The 17,210-nt window shown below is 50.4% G+C and overlaps 1 protein-coding gene across 1 annotated transcript; it reads left to right on the forward strand.

Annotated features, from left to right (window-relative positions):
- Positions 1-453: 453 nt before the first annotated feature.
- Positions 454-16,179, forward strand: ENTPD4 (ectonucleoside triphosphate diphosphohydrolase 4; the record flags this gene model as incomplete). The annotated part of the gene is made up of 12 exons (XM_080710211.1): positions 454-461; positions 1,404-1,601; positions 2,400-2,605; positions 4,365-4,515; positions 5,023-5,126; positions 6,970-7,029; positions 7,487-7,617; positions 9,417-9,583; positions 11,319-11,643; positions 13,697-13,782; positions 14,645-14,806; positions 15,951-16,179. The coding sequence occupies 12 exons, from the start codon at positions 454-456 to the stop codon at positions 16,177-16,179; spliced, it is 1,827 nt and encodes a 608-aa protein (XP_080566337.1).
- Positions 16,180-17,210: the final 1,031 nt, after the last annotated feature.

Genomic DNA, 17,210 nt, shown 5'->3' on the forward strand with positions numbered 1-17,210 from the left:
TGGGCGTGGTGGCACATGCTTGTCATCATCCCAGTACTTGGGAGGCTGAGACAGGAAGATCGCAGGTTCATGGCCAGCCTCAGCTACTTAGCGAGGCCCTCCAAAACGTAGTGAGACCCTGTTTCAAAGTAAAGAATAAAAAGTAGGACTGAGAGTGTAGCTTGGAGGCATAATGCCCTAAAGTTCAATCCCCAGTACCACACACAAAAAAATGTGTGGCTCAAAATAAACCCAACAGCTTCAGCAAAAAAATCACATGTGAGCCCCTGTGTGGTTAGATTTAAGCCCGTGCTTGCTAGAGAACATAGATGTGTGTCCTGATTGTGTGCTTCTCTGGTTTCTCTCTCTTCCTGGAAGGAGGGCGCTGACTGCGTGTGGACCCCAGCGCTGCTTCCATGAGTGCGAGTGAGAAGGGCCGCTCCCACAGCCTCGCCTGCTCGCTGGCCTTTCAGTATGGGGAGGTGAGTGAGGCCTTATCACTGTAGCACCTGAGATTTGGGCTCTGAGAAAACAGGTTTCAAGAGGGAGAGGAAAATGTAAGTCCCAAGAGAACAGCATTCAGAGTTGTACTGCACCTCCGCCCAGCGCCTTCACTCAGCTCCAGGACCCAGCGTGCCACGTGTCACAGAAGGAAAGCGGTAACAGCAGAGGGGTTCTCGTGGGCTCAGCGTGGATTGCAGTCAGGGTCTGCGTGTCCTTACGTGAAGCCCAGCCTCTGAGGTGCAGAGGAAGACAAGATTCACCCTAGAAGTAGTGAGGTCGTTTTTTGTTGTTTTTTAAGCCTAATAATAGTGTTAGAATAAGCCTCCTGTTTCTGACTTAAACTGAAGAAAATTCTCCTAATTTCACAAATGTGTGGAAGGAATCTTCTTAAAGCCACAGGACATCATCCCCTTTCATGACTCCTGCTGACTCCTAAGACTCCTGTTGACCGCTAAGGGCTGTTAGAGGTGTTTTCTCCCTCTGCCAAGTTTGAATTTATAAGCTGACTGTAATTCTTTTTGGAACAAAGCAGGGTAAAATAAAATCTACATGATGCTTTCAAGAAAAGGGGAACATACAGAAAAAGGGAATATATACAAGTCATAACCATCAAGGTCAAATGCTTGTTTTTTTTTTTAATTTGCTTTTCCTTTGGTACTGGGGACTGAACCCAGGTCCTTGCACCATGGAACATGCTGGTAACCAGACCCCAGCAGGAGGGCAGTAGGGAGTGCGGGCCGGACAGCTCACTGGAGGACGGCTCAGGGAGGGCAGTAGGGAGTGCGGGCCGGACAGCTCACTGGAGGACGGCTCAGGGAGGGCTGTAGGGAGTGCGGGCCGGACAGCTCACTGGGGGACAGCTTAGGGAGGGCAGCCCCTTTGGAGCGTGCTGCTTTAAAATCCGTGTTTTGGAATTTCAGGATCGGCATCTCCTGTCTTCTTCCTGCTTCGTGGCATTTTAGCATCTCTCCAGTGGGCTGTCCTCGAATTCTGAATACCAACTTACGCCACATTGTTGTCCTCAGCATCCTGGCTGCTTCTGTGTCGCTTTTATACTTTTCTGTTGCCATAATCCGAAATAAGTATGGGCGGCTCTCCAGAGACAAGAAATTTCAAAGGTAAGAGATAAAAACATCTGTTTTCTAGAAGGGATTCCATGCCTTCTGGCTGCCTTTGTTCAGACTGCTGTAACAGAACACCGTAAACTGAGCAGCTTCTACACAGCTGACAGCATTTCTGAGTGCTAGAGCGTGAGAAGTCAGGTCCGTGTGCTGTAGCCCTGCCTCAAGGCCTGTTTCCTGGCTCCGCGATGACGCCTTCTCGCTTTGTCTTCACATGGCGGGACGGGCGGGGGTCCTTCTGGGGTCTCCTCCCTTGTGATCTCATGGCCTGCCACAGGATGGCATCATATTGGTGAAGAGGTTTTTAACAAATGGACTTGGGGTTGACGGACACAAACTTCAGGCACAGCGCTGCCAAATCACGGCTTCAAGGTTTGAGGGTGGGCTGGAATGTGCAGAGCGTGTGTCTAGGAGCTGGGTGCTGGACCGGCTGCCACGTGGCAAGAAGAAGCACACTGTCTGCAAGTGGCTGGCCACGTGCACCAATCCACATCACAAGAGGAGCAATTACTTACACATACGCTCCCTCTGATGCGGTAGCTATTGTGAATAGCATTTGTAGTCTGGAAACCGTTTGCTTTGGGGAATCTGAGTGAACTTCTGTAAAGGAGTAATGCGTGTGCTCCTGATTTAGACCATCTTTGTTAACACCTCATCTGGTTCCTAAGCATGCTGTGACAAATGCTGGAATCAGCTTAGAAATCACTGACTTGTGTTTGTCTTCTGCGTTTTCTCTCTCATTGGGTGTAGGGTGATAGTCTGTCTAAATAAAGCATGCACGTTTTCCTAAACAAGGTACTTGGCCCGAGTCACAGACATTGAAGCCACAGACACCAGTAACCCCAACGTGAACTATGGCATCGTGGTGGACTGTGGGAGCAGCGGGTCCCGGATATTTGTCTATTGCTGGCCCAGGCATAACGGCAATCCTCGGGACCTGCTGGACATCAGACAGATGAGGGATAAGAACCGGAAGCCCGTGGTGATGAAGATAAAGCCAGGTACATGAGCGAGAAGTGCCTCGCTCAGAACCAGGAGCTGCTCCTCCTCTGTGGTGCCTTCCCGTCCTTCCCCCTGCACCCCGCACCCTGCCTCAGCGCCCACACGGGGGCCACACTTTCTATTTCCTTCTCTGTCCATTTAGTGTAGGGTGACTACTCCCAAAGGCACGCCTTTTGTACCCATATTGTCATGGTGTCTCGCTCACAGCGTGTAGTGGGCCTTAGTTATACTTAGTCGTTGGTCTATCTTAATGACAAGGCAGTTTCAGGTAATGGATAAAAATCTGTATATATCGATATGTATTTGTGACTTTAAAAATTACCACCCAAATATATTCCTGAGCATCTGGATTATATAATAAAGGTGACTATAGAACTTAAAAGAGCTAATATAATTATGTCCAATTTTTAAAGATACTTTCTAAGCCAGTGAGATATGTAAAAATTTAGATTTGGCTTCTCCTGTACAGCAAGATTCTAGAAATTTTCTTCATAGAGTCTAGCTAGTTTGGGGCTTGGTGTCCATTGAAATAGCATTGTCAAAAGACGTGTCTTTTAGTTTATTGTTTCCTGGTTCGTTTGATAAGTCCCTGTCTTTCTGGATCCAGTTTCCTAACCTGTGAAATAAGGAATTTTTGGACTATTAAAGTCCGCCTCACTTTCCATACTGCAGGCTCGGTGACAGCTAGAATTAACTCATTCACCTCCGTACTCATTTAACAAACATTTTCTGAGCACCTCTATTTGCCAGGTACTGTGTTAGCTTGAATATAAATTTGAACAAAACAGTTTGTGCCCTTGAGAAACTTGCAGTAGTAATGGGACAGGCAAGCACGTAGGTAATTTTGGTGTGGTGTAAGGAGTGTCCCACTACCATGGGGGTGAGTGTAGAACATAAAAGAGCTTGACTGTTGGGGAAGACTTCCAAGGAGGAAAGAGGGCGTGGATGTGCAGGGGTCAGCAGGTGAAAGGGAAGAGAAGGTCCCAGGTGGAGGTGCAGAGGCCCGACGGCCATAGCGTGGTTGGTGCAGAAATATCGTTCAGGTTCCTGTTGAAGGCAAAGGGAAGGAGCTGGGGCCTAGAGGAGGGTGGGCGAGTGCTCGGGCAGGCTGTGCTGTTGGAGAGAATGGAGGAGCCACAAAAGGGTTCCAAGCCAGGAGGAAGCATCCTCTGGGTGGGGAACGGTCCAGGCTGAAGGGTAGGGCGTGTGGTACCAGGGCTGCAGAGGGTGGGCGGTGAAGGGAGGTGAGGGGAGGGGGCTCGAGGGAGGGAGGCCCATGGAAACCAGAACACGTGTTGGGGTGCAGGAGAAGGGTCTTATCAGGGACACTGGTTTGGCTCCAAGGTGGGTCATCAGCAGAGAGGAGGTGTGGAGGGGGGTGTGTGTGCAGGGCACAGTTACATCATGCTGCTCGGGGCTGGGGAAGAGCTCTGGGGCCAAGATTGGAGCCCTGTGCCAGGCCAGTGGTGCTAGCCGCCATGGGCGCATGTGAGCTTGCCTGAGGAAATGGGGTGCTCGCTTTTGAGGACAAGGATGTGCTCTTCTGTGGGCGCATGGTAGGTGCTTGGCCAGGTCTGTGTTCTTTGATAGAGAGGAAGACAGCATTCGACTGCACCATTAGTGTTTTCACAGTCAGGAAGAGAGGGATCAGAAAACGGGAGGACAAAGCGCAGAGCTGGCTTCCCCAGCTCCCCACATTGAAGAGGCACGCGTGTGGGCCCATAGCCACCTGCTAACTGGCACATCTTGTTCCCCCAGGCATCTCAGAATTTGCTACCTCTCCAGACAAAGTCAGTGATTACATCTCACCACTTTTGAACTTTGCTGCAGAGCACGTGCCACGGGCAAAACACAAAGAGACCCCGCTCTACATTCTCTGCACAGCTGGGATGAGAGTCCTGCCCGAAAGGTGATCCCCCTGGAGGGCCAGGGTGCACTGCTCTCCTTCCTCTCCCCCTCCTCCTCCTCCTCCACCATCCTGAAAGATGCTCCTCCTGGAGGGCCAGGGCGTGCTGCCCCTCTCCTCCTCCTCCTTCTTCTCCTCCTCCTCCTCCACCATCCCGAAAGGTGCCCCTCCTGGAGGGCCAGGGCGTGCTGCCCCTCTCCTCCTTCTCCTCCTCCTCCTTCTTCTCCTCCTCCTCCTCCTCCACCATCCCGAAAGGTGCTCCTCCTGGAGGGCCAGGGTGTACTGCCATCCTCCCTCTCCTCCTCTTCCATCATCCTGAAAGGTGCCCCTCCTGGAGGGCCAGGGCGTGCTGCCCCTCTCCTCCTCCTCCTCCTCCTCCTCCTCCTCCTCCTCCTCCTCCTCCTCTTCCTCTCCTCCTCCTCCACCATCCCGAAAAGTACTCCTCCTGGAGCACCTTTACAACATGGGGTTGTAAAATCTTGACACGTAAATTTTGTGGTTGCTTTCCAGCCAGCAGAAAGCCATTCTGGAGGACCTCTTGACAGACATCCCCGTGCACTTCGACTTTCTGTTTTCCGACTCTCACGCTGAAGTCATTTCGGGGAAGCAGGAAGGTCGGTGTGCTGGCTATCCACTCGTGTTGGGAAGCTGCGCCTCCCAGTCCTTCCCAAGCTTCCTGGCGACTCAGTGCCTCCGAATTTGGGAAGTCTAGCCTCAAAGTGTTCTTAAATACTAAATCAGTTTCAGTTTGCCCTCACCATGGTTGTGGCATTCTTTGAACTCACTGAGATAGGGGAGGCTGTGTTCCTCCCTCCCTCCCGCTGACTTCTGGATTATGGTAATGGTTGAGGTGTTGGAACTTTCTGGCTTCCTGGCTAGTTAGGAGAAATTCTTGACTTGATACACTGAAAAAAATGTTCTATTTGAAAAGAAATTATTTTGCTTGAGAATAAAATGACAAGTCAGTGATATTATTTGGGGAATAGCTTACTAGAAATGGAGCCTCAAAACTATGTATTTATTTCAAAATCACCTGTCATTTCAGGCTCTGTAGAGAATGCAAAATGGGTGAATTGCCACTGAGCTGCTCGTAGCCAAGTGTGGTGCACAGAACCATAAGAGGTCTTTTTTGTGTGTATGTGTTACTGGGGATGGAACCCAGAGGCCTTCTACCTCTGGGCTACACTCCCAGACCTATTTTATATTTTATTTGGAAACAGGGTCTCACTAAGTTGCTGAGAGCCTCACTAAGTAGCTGAGGCTGGCTTCGAACCTGCGCGATCCTCCTGTCTCAGCCTCCCAAGCACTGGGATTACAAGCGTGCGCCACCATGCCCGGCTATAAGAGGTCATTTGAAGTGCCCAAAGGAAGATAAGAGGAAAATTGGACCTTTGAAGGGGAGGCTTTTTTTTTTTTTTTTTTTTTTTCAGCTGGGACTTTCATGGAGAAGCCAGCGCTCTCACTGTGTGCCTCTAGGGATGTTCTAAAAGGCAGGGGCTGGAGCAGTGTGCGGGTGGGGCTTTGAGGGAGGGGTTGGGAGCACATTCCAGGCAGAAGAACTGATATGTGTCTGATTGCAAAGCGTTGGCACGAAGAAAAGACAAAAGTGCGTTAATGACTAGCTCACGGCCCTTTGGAGAGGCGGTATTGATGATGAAAGTTCTGCGGGTCTTGAATTGCTGGCCCTTGAGTGTGGACTTTGGGCAGCAGAGGTGTGGGTGCCTGGAAGGCTGGGGACGGGAGGACTGGTTAGGTAGACTGTCACCTCCTATCTGAATGACATAATCAAGGTGGCAATGAAAAATGGGTAAAAATTGGGTGTAGGAAATGTTGCAAAAACAGACTAGCGACTGAGGCAAGTGTGTGGTGTGAAGGAAAGATGAGTAATAACTTTCTCAAACCTTGCGGTCGGGCCGGGCCTGGCGGCGCAGGCTTGTGGTCCCATTACTTGGGAGGCTGAGACGGGAGGATCGCAGCTCGCGGCCAGCCGCAGCTACTTCATGAGGCCCTCTGCAACTTAGTGAGACCCTGTCTCAAAACAGAGAATAAAACAGAGAGGGTAGAGCTTGGAGGCACGATGCCCCTGGGCTCCATCCCCAGAACCGCAAAAATAATAATGAAATAAAATTTTGCAGTTGGTCAGTTTAATGTCCTACAGAAGTAAAAACATCATAACAATAAAAACTCCAGAAACAACCCATACATTTCAGAGGAAAACTAGCACCTGAGGAGTTATATTTTCAACCTATGTGAATGATAGAAAACTAGAAATATTAAAATTGAGAGTCCTTGGAAAGCCATTAGGAAAAGATAAAACCATCAGCAGAAGTGTATTTAGTGGTATTTTCTCAGATTGTCAGGGATTAAAATGAGATACTTGTGCAGACTGCTTTGATACGTATTAACGATGTGTTTGGAAAATTAACTTTTCTTACTTTTACTTTGAAACATCTCTAGGTGTGTATGCGTGGATTGGCATTAATTTTGTCCTTGGACGATTTGAGCATATTGAAGAGGGTAAGTGTCTTTTTGGAAATTAGAGTTTTTCTGTTTACTCCAAAGGCTGAAAAAAGAGCTGAGTTTTGTGATCCTGCTAAGTGTGGGCCTAGAGGGAGCGGCGCTGCTGCCCGACAGGCGGAGGGAGCTTCTCTGTCCTGGGAGAAGACTGGGCTGGCCTGAGTGTGTTTGAAGTGAGGCCTCCGCCGTGCTGGGGGGGACTGGTTCCAGTGGGACTATATTTTTTTCAAAACTTGGGATTGAACCCTAATACATTCTACCTCTGAGCTACACCCCCAGCCTTGTTTTTTATTCTTTATTTGGAAACAGGGGCTCACTAAGTTGTGGAGGGCCTCACTAAGTAGCCCAGGCCGCCTGCGAACTGAGATCCTCCTGTCTCAGCTTCCCAGGTACTGAGATTACCAGCGGGCGCCACCACGCCCGGCTCAGTCCAGCGGGCCTCTCTTGTTCTTTGCAGATGATGAGGCCGTGGTGGAAGTTAGCATTCCTGGTAGCGAGAGCAGCGAGGCCATCATCCGCAAGAGAACCGCGGGTGTCCTGGACATGGGTGGCGTGTCAACCCAGATAGCGTACGAAGTCCCCGAAACCGTAAGCTTTGCCTCCTCGCAGCAGGTTACTATCTGTACAAATTGCCTTCTTTTGGTTTGGTTTTCATTCAACATGTCTCCATCCACTTTTGTTTTGTTTCCTGAGTCTGAACACACCTTTACGGAGCTTGCTGGGGTCCCACCTTCTCACCCAGGAGGAAGGAGGCGGAGGCAGGAGGCCTCAGCCAAGCCCGTGCGCTTGCGCGTTGAGACCGGCTGGTTTGTTTTCTCAACTTAGACCTTTCCTTTGGTATATGTGTCACTAGCATGATTGAGTTTTTGTTTATGTTTTCACTTAAGTCATTTTTTTCTCAAGGTATTTAGAATTTTATGTAATAGTATCAGATATTTTAAGTTATAATTGAGGAAAATTCTTTTTATTAAAATGTCCCAGTCAAGGCCAGGTGTGGTGGCGCACACTTGTAATCCCAGTATTCAGGAGGCTGAGACCGGAGGATCGTGGTTTGCGGACAGCCTCAGCTACTTAGCAAGGCCCTCAGCAACTCAGTGAGACCCTGTTTCAGAAATAAAAAGTCTAAAAAATAGGGCTCTGGGTATAGCTCGGAGCTTTTCAGGAAAGGGTTGAGGTTAGTGTCCATTCTCCACATCTCTGAACTCGTGGGTCAGCCAACTTTTCTCTACTCCCTCAGTGCCCCGAGTCACTCCTGCGCCTTCAGTGGGCCTTGTACAGAAGTTTTTGTGAATTACTCCATGTCTCTGTCCCTCATTCTGTCCAGCAGTGTGGTGGGTCCGTCAGGGCACAAAGCTGGGCCGGCCTGGCGGCAGTGTCCCGCCCCTCACCAGTTCTGTGGCCTCAGGCCACGTAATATTTTGTAGCTGGCATTTTCATCTGTAAAAGAATGAAAGCCCCTGTCGCCCAGGGCTATCACAAGGTTTAAGTGAGGTGATGCGTGTCACTAAGGCACTGCCAGCGCCCTTTAGCTGCTCAAATGCTGTGATGTCTTTATTAAGCTCTTTGGAAAGATACTTTGTAAATTCAAGTATTAGAATCTGTTCTTCCTATTTCTCATAGAAACCATTGCCCTCTATTAACAAATGCGGTCGTCCTGCCCTTCTCCCATATACAAAGGAAGTTTGGAGCCAGGTGGCTCATGCCGGTAATCTTTGTACTTAGGAAACTGAAACAGAAGGGTTGCAGGTTCAGGGCCAGCCTCGATGACCTAACGAGACCCGTTTCAAAATAAAAAGAACTGAGAGTGTAGCTCAGTGGTAGAGTACCCTTGGGTTCAGTCCCCAGTACGGCAAAGAAAAGAAAAAAAGAAATTTGGGGAAAACAGTAAAAAATAGAGATTAAAATTTTTCTATAGATTCATCATCCAAAAAAATTAACATTTTAGTGAATTCCTTTTTTCCCCTTATTTACAGTTCTTTAAAAATGTATGCTTTACAATCCTACTGTTTATATGGTGTTATGTCCTTTGTTATTTAGCAGTGCGTAAGCCTGCTGCTCTCCGCTCTCCGTTACTGTAACTGACCTTCTGGCGGCTGTGCACTCAGGTGACTGTCCAAAAGACTTTTCTGTATTTAGGTTCGTTTCCACAAGTGGATTTACTAGGTTAGAAGCTATGAACCGTGTCACTAACTTCCTGTTATAGAAAATCATAAGAGTACAACACGGGCACAGCATATCTGGAATTTCCTAAGTCAGAATCATCGTAATAAATTCTGAAGGATCCTTGGGAAATACAGAAGCAGAAATTTTTGCTGCTCTTAGTTGAGACCCTAACAGGAGTTCAAGTTGCTGTAAAATATTAAAGTTTGTCATCCTCATATCTGCAGGAGGAAGTTGCTAAAAACTTGTTGGCCGAGTTCAACTTGGGATGTGATGTTCACCAGACCCAGCACATGTACCGCGTCTACGTGGCCACGTTTCTTGGATTTGGTGGCAATGCTGCTCGGCAGAGATATGAAGATAAGATATTTATCAACACAGTTCAGAAGAACAAGTAAAGCACGTCCCACTACTTGGCAGTCACTCGCAAATCTAGGCTTTCCCTCCTTTAAAACAGACCACCCAGGCATGGTGGCACACGCTTGTGATCCTAGTGCTTGGGAGGCTGAGTCAGGAAGATCTCAGATTCGAGGACAGCCTCAGCAACTTGGCCAGGCCCTTCACAACTTAGTGAGACCCTGTTTCAAATTAAAAAATAATAATAATAAGGCTGGGGGTGTAGCTCAGAAGTAGATGCCCCTGGGTTCAATCCCCAGTACCACACACACACAAAGATTGAGGCCGGGCAAGGAGGGCTCAGTCAGCAAAAGTCTGTTCCCCTGGCAGTTTCTGCTCAGGCCCAGTGAGCCGGGAGGAGGAGGGGCTGCTCGAGGTCCTGCCGCTGCTCTCTGGCCACCAGGAAGACACATGCTCTGCCCCTCTCTGTCCCTCACCCAGTCTGAGGGGGTGGGAACATCACCCAGAGCCCGTATGAGGGCCCAGTGCCAGGCGGTGCTGTCCTGGGTTGTAGTTCAAGGGGTGCTGCTGCTGTCCTGGGGGCTGCACACAGGTGGCCTCCACCCTCGCCAGGGGCAGCCGAGTGTGTGCCGTCCTGGAGGCTGGGGTCCCCGCTGTGGGGCTGTTTCAAATGAGAACCGTGGAGGAGTTCCTCAACAGCAAGGAAGAATCTCGAAGCCAGTACCGGTTTCAAAACCGGTTTTAGCCGTGAAACTTTAAAAAATGAGTTTATGTAAAATTCTGGTATAGAAAATATATAAAACAAAGGCATACTGCCAGTTAAATTTATGTTCTAAGTTTAAGTATGTAACAATTATTTTTTTCAAAATTTGTACCTGTAACAAGGCAGAAACTGCTCCCTGCTGCCAATGGGACCAATAGTTGCTTCATGATAATTTTTAAAAATCAGTTGAAATAGAGGCTCATAAAAGTAGACTCAGGTCTTAAACATGTAGTTTCACTTCTGCACCCCCGGCTAGCCTTCTCTGTTCTCTGGTTCGCCTTCCGTGCCCCTGGCTAGCCCTTTCTGTTCTCTGGTTGGCCTTCGCATCCCCCGGCTAGCCTTCTCTGTTCTCTGGTTGGCCTTCGCGTCCCCCGGCTAGCCCTCTGTATTGTCAGTTGACCTTCTGTGCCCGGCTAGCCTTCTGCTTGGTGTTCAGTTCTCAGGCTACGTCGCCCCTCGTGTCTGCATGCCCTGCACCCTCACTGCTGTCAGTGTGGCTTCCTTTAAAGAATACCACGGACGTGGTAACATTTGTGAAGCAATCCTTCTATAGATGACTAATTTTCCCACAGTTTTACTCCTCCTTGCACCTTGTGTGGCAATAGTTTCCTAGCAGTGTGTATTTGCCCATTTTCTAGAGCATCTCACGGTTATCCAGGACCAGCTCCTTTTCAGCCACCTTGCTCCCAGCTCCATTCAAAGTCACAAGCACTCGGGGCACAGTGGGTGGGGACGAGGCGGTGCTGGACACAGCTGCAGGAGCAGCAGGCTGTGTCGCAGGGATCGGACGGGTAGTTTATCTGGACTCAGTGACATCTCAGCCTTGTGCGCATGTGTGTTGTGAGCCTCCCAACAGCGCAGGCACCAGTTTTCCTAGCTTAAGTATCCCAGAACCCTCTGGTGTTTCCAGTGTTCCCTAGAGCATATTTGGGGAAACACGGCCTTGCAGCCACTTTTCCAAATGTGGTGGAGTGTAGCTCTCGTGATAAAATTGCTCTTTGTGCTGTAGGCTCCTGGGTAAAGAGACTGGTCTGGCTCCTGCCACTCCTTACCTCGACCCCTGCCTGCCTCTGGACATTAAAGATGAGATCCAGCAGAACGGGCAGACCGTGTACCTGCGGGGGACAGGAGACTTCGACCTGTGCCGAGAGGCCCTCCAGCCATTCATGAACAAAACCAACGAGACGCAGACTTCCCTCAACGGCATCTACCAGCCCCCGATCCACTTCCAGAACAGTGAATTCTATGGCTTTTCTGAGTTCTACTATTGCACCGAAGACGTGTTACGAATGGGGGGAGACTACAATGCTGCTAAATTCACTAAAGCTGCAAAGGTAAATCAGGAGACCGACTGCTCCCGCTCTGTGTGCGGGCGGGGCCGGCGGAGCGGCTGTGCCTGCCCTCGGGGTGGGGACGCCCCAGTGTGGAGGCCGCACTGCAGCATGTGGGCAGTCCCGCTCCCTCTGGTTAGCAGTGGGAATAGTCAGAGGGAAGAAGTCTCTAAGCCGACTTCTCCCCACCACCCAAAACAGCCTGGGTCTCCGGGAGCTCCCTCTGGTCACAGGCCTGCCCCTCCCAGCCCAGCTCCAGGACACTCCTGTCCTCCCGACAGGGTCTCTCTCAAGTGTCTCCTGTCATGGCCCAAGCCTCGGGGACCCTAGTCTTCTACTGCTGGCTCACCGGCCTGGGTCTTGGATGGCCTCCTCCTCCTCCGTGCTGTGGAGGCCACCGGGTCTTGGGCAGCCTCCCCCTCCTCCTCCTCCTCCTCCTCCTCCTCCTCCTCCTCCTCCTCCGTGCTGTGGAGGCCACCGGGTCTTGGGAAGCCTCCCCCTCCTCCTCCTCCTCCTCCTCCTCCTCCTCCGTGATGTGGAGGCCACCGGGTCTTGGGAAGCCTCCCCCTCCTCCTCCTCCTCCTCCTCCGTGATGTGGAGGCCACCGGGTCTTGGGCAGCCTCCCCCTCCATGCTGCAGTTTGCAACTGTCCTCAAGAATTCTGACCCAGTGCAGTCACCTGCTAGATTCTACAACTCTGGACAAACCGTCCATTTTCTCCCCGTTCTATCCCAGTTGAGCCCCTTGTCGATGGCTTGGAGTCTTCAGCCCCCAGTCTTGGAGCCCGGGTTTCTCTTGTGTGTGTTTGTCATTGTTGATCTCTGTGGTGCTGGGGATGGAACCCGGGGCCTTGTGTAGGCGAGGCAGTCATCCTACCGCCGAGCTGTGTCCTGACCTGGAGTTGTTTCTGCCCCTCTCGCACTCCCTGTCCACCCATATAACCAGCGATGTCCTCTCTCAGGCCACATCCCAAGCCATCTCTGCAGCTGTCCTACCATCACTGCCACGTAGGCCTCTGTCAGCGGCACCTTGCACGAGCTGTCTACTTGGTCTTGCGTGTGCTCTCCCAGCGTCGCTCCTCCGCGCCGCCCCAGGGCGCTCTGCCTGAAGCACACCAGTCATCTGGCTCTGCTCTTTCAGTCTTGAGGGGCCTCCTTTGCTTGCAGGATAGATTCCATGTGCTCAGCTGCTATCCCCCAGGCCTCCTCTCCCACCCAGCGCTCATGCCAAGCAGCTTTACACTCTCTGGCTTCCCTTGTGCACTTAATCCCTGGCACGTCCTGTTCCTGACCCCGTGCTGCCCGCTTCCACATTCTCTCGAGCTCCCCGCCCACACCTCCTCTGAGCCCCGGCTGCTGCAGGCTGCAGCTAGAGGCTGTGGGCGGGGTCAGGTGCGCATGCAGCAACAGATCACCCCCAGGAAGGAAGTACCTCTGCCCGAGTCATGTCTCCCGGCTCCTGCACGGAGTCTGACCTGCTGCAGGGACGCAGTGTGAACAGGCTAAAGTGCAGCTTCACGTTCCCAGAGCCTGTGCCTGTACCACACGCTCATGGAGGGGAAACTCAACAGTTCTGAAGAGCGTGGTTGTGGGTAGTGAAATCCTCTTGAGTGGTTCCTTGAGCTAAATCTGAAGCTAACAAGTGAATGCTGTAGCCGGTGTCACTGAGAGCCGTGTCCTGAACTGATTTTGCACAGACATGCCTTAAGTTTTGAGTCTCCTAACTGGAAGGATGTTGCTTATGATGAATATGGGCTTGGTAAACTTTTTTGTTTGTTTGCTTTTATTTATTTATTTATTTATTTAATTTATTTATTTTGGTGCTCAGAGTTGAACCCAGGAGCATTTTACCTCCCAGTCCTATTCTAGTTTTTTATTTGGAAACAAGGACTTACTAAGTTGCTGAGGCTGGCTTTACACCTGTGATCCTCCTGTCTCAGCCTCCCAAGTTTTGGTGGTGTGCACCACCATGTCCAGCTGGTAAACCATTTTTTAAAGGAGAAAAATGTTTTAATAAATCTTTGCCACTGATTAATTTTGGATAAAATTGCTTTCAGGATTATTGTGCAACCAGGTGGTCGATTTTGCGGGATCGCTTTGACCGAGGCCTGTACGCCTCTCACGCTGACCTCCACCGACTCAAGTAAGTAGCGGGCGGTTGACCCCCGGAGTGCTTTGAAGGAGCCATTTCTTCACACTTGGCCGGCTCTACCTTTTATCCTTCTCAATCACTAGTTCTCATCTACCCTTGGCTCCTCTCAAATAGATGGATACTTGATCTCAGACAAATCCTGTTATTTTTTGGCTCATTTTTGCAGTTCTTGCCCCAATTTCCTCTGTTCATACCTGTGTGTGCTCACGTCCTTCCTGGGCGGCAGAGTCGGGTGGATGCTGTCCTCTTCCGGCCGTCTCTGTCCATCAGCCAGACTCCACCCTCTGGGCCTTTGGAGAACTCCCCGGCCGCGCGCCCACCCGCTTTGCCTCCAACGCGTGCGCCCTTCGTGTCCGTGGCGCCCTTCTGCTTCACTTCTTAGCTCTGCTGTTTTCTAAAACTTGCCTTGCTTATCATGTAAGTGCAGTGGTCGTATCCTGCTGGTCACCACTGTATCTCAGTACTTGCTTAGCATAGGGCTTTATAACAAAATAAGCTGCTGATACACGTGCAGGATCATAAAATATCAGAGCTGAGAAGGACTTTTCTGCCTTCTCATTTTACAACAATGAAACTGAGGTTCAAAGAGGCCGGACTTGGCTCAGTGTGTATCAGTAAATAAGTACCGCAGTACCTAAGGGGGGAAAAGCCCATCGCATGAATGGGTCAAGTTGCACTGAGACCAGTTTTCTCAAGCTCACTGCACCTGACAGGTGGGCGCGGGCTCAAGCCAGGTAGATCAGCTTGATGTGCGCACAGTTGGCTCGGCTCGGAGCCGGCCTGCTGAGCTCCATGTGCAGTCTCTGCCCGGTGCCATTTTGACACATCAGGGCCCTGATTGTGTTTTTTGCAGGTATCAGTGCTTCAAATCAGCCTGGATGTTTGAGGTGTTCCATAGGGGCTTCTCGTTTCCTGTTAACTACAAAAACCTGAAGACAGCCTTGCAGGTGTATGACAAGGAAGTCCAGTGGACCCTGGGGGCGATCCTGTACAGGACCCGGTTCTTACCCTTGAGGTAGGCGGCCAGTTTGGTAAGGAAAACCACAGAGGAAGCTCTCCTGTGGTTCAGTGCCTCATGGCGACTGCTTCGCAGGTGCTTGAGGTGTTTGCTGTCAGGTGGGGGCGGGGAATCGCGGTCATGAAGTCCGTGAGACTCAGCTTTGGTGGTCCCCACCTCTCACCTCTGCGGAAGGGTTGCTTTGGGGCTTCTTAACTTTGCGGCCTCTCACCCCTTCTCAAATACTGTTTTTCAAAGTATAGTATAAATAGGATTACAACACCATTCTATTCAAACACATTTATCAAACTATGACAGAAAACAAATCTGTGATATAGTAAAGTGTTCTTCCCTAACATATTACATTGCAAGATAGTGCAGAACTTGTGATTTCTGTCATTTCAGTGTAGTGATGAGCATCCGTGATAGTTTGAAGCATCAACTTTGGTAATGGGTTATAAAAGAGCTATGATTTTTATTAGTAACCAAGTTACAGGTTCTGCTAAAATTAGAGTAGTTTGTCATCTGCATTCATGATCAGAGACAATACTGAATTTCAGCCCGAGGTTGGCAAAATGAAGATGTGTATTTTTTCTCACTCAGACTCACGGCACAGGTGCGCTTGAGCCCACGTTAAGAACCCTGGTTTCTGGGGATTGTGGCTCAGTGGCAGAGTGCTTGCCTAGAACACACAAGTGTCTGGGTTCGACCTCCAGCACTGCAAATAAGAGAAACAAAAACCCTGGTTAGCTGACGGGTACACTGCTAGCTTCCCCCATGTAACTGAGCATCTTCCAACCGTGCTTTCAGTTGGCCAACTACAGTAGCTCTGCGCATGGGCGTGGGTTCCACCCTTTGCCATCACGTCTCTTCCATGTATTGGTGAAACCCGATTGATCCTTCTGAGTTTCTCTGATTTTTTTGTTACCTCAATTATAACGCTGCTAACTGCTAGGGACTTGGGCTTTCACATGTTCTCAGCACTTCGTGGACCTTGTGGGGCCGCGCTGTCCTCCGTTTCAGAGGTAAGGGAGCAGTCTGCGCCCCAGCTCTCAGTTCCCGTGCGGAGCGGGGCCCACGCCAGGCCGCGCTCCTGTGCCCCGCACGGCTGCCACTGCCCTCTGACATGTCTTCTTTCTCTTGCTCGTCTCCGCGCCGGCAGGGACATCCAGCAGGAGGCTTTCCGGGCCAGCCACGCGCATTGGCGGGGCGTCTCCTTTGTCTACAACCACTACCTGTTCTCCGGCTGCTTCCTGGTGGTCCTGCTCGCCATCCTGCTCTACCTGCTGCGGCTGCGGCGCATCCACCAGCGCTCGCCCCGCCACGGCTCGGCGGTGACGCTCTGGATGGAGGAAGGCCTGCCCCCCCAGAAGGTCGCCGGCACCCTGTGAGCGGCGCGGCGCAGCGCAGGCAGCGCCCGGAGACTCTATGGGAAAAGCCATGTTGCCTCAGGGTTCCTCTGTATCCTCAGATGGTTTTGTTTTTCCTTTTTGTTTTTGTTCTTAAAATCCATGGTTTGTAAGCCGTGCTGTCTAGAAGTATTGCATTTAGTAGCCATTTCAAATACAGCTTTAAACTGAGGAGTAGGGAAAAGGGAGACTTGATTTTTGCTGCCAAAAATTAGTAAGATTTGTGGGTTTTCTTTAAGGTATTTTAAATTTTCAACAAATGCACTTTGATATTGGAGGGAAGTGGATACGTTGCTGTTGGTGGAGATAAAACTGTAGAGTGACACTTATAAAAACCAAAAAGCAAATTTTAACCCTCTGTCTTCTCTGTCTCGAAGCTCCAGCCTACAGAGGCAGTGTTGAATTTTTATTCCTTGTCTAAGCCTGTCATGGTACACGTTTTCTTTGCCAACTGAAAAATTCAAAATCATTCATGTCCAAAGTAGACAGAAATAGGCACCAGGAGGTAGCCATTTATAAAATCGACAGTGAAGGGACGTGAAAGATGGAAACTATGGCCAAGAGCGTGGGTGTGAAAAGTGCCGGGCCCAGCGTGGGGCTCCGTGCTTGTCCACGCGGCGACCCCACCTGAGCGCTTCGTGCCATTTGATTTCAGTGCTCTCCTGGTCCCGACCACAGCTATGACTTACTTTCTCCTGTCTTTCAGCAGCCTTAAAAGCACTTTGCTTTTGAAAGAATTGGAAAAGGCGTGACGTGTGTCCAGTGTTAGCTTTGTTGGAGCCGGAGCATCTGCCAGGAGCATGCTTTCGCTCAGTTACCTGCTCCAGCTTCCCCCCAGCTGGTGTCCTCCCCAGCCCCCCCCCCCCAATTCCGAGTCCTCTCCACAGTTTTATTTGGGAGGCCCCACGCGTAGAGCTGCAGCTGCAGTTTGCAGCACCATTGCAAACCCAGACTAGATTTAATGCAAAAATAAAGGCATATTTTGAAGAAAGCAAATTTGATGTTTTGTAGCA

Source organism: Muscardinus avellanarius (assembly GCF_963383645.1).
Source record: "Muscardinus avellanarius genome assembly, chromosome: 14".
Taxonomy (NCBI): Eukaryota; Metazoa; Chordata; class Mammalia; order Rodentia; family Gliridae; genus Muscardinus; species Muscardinus avellanarius.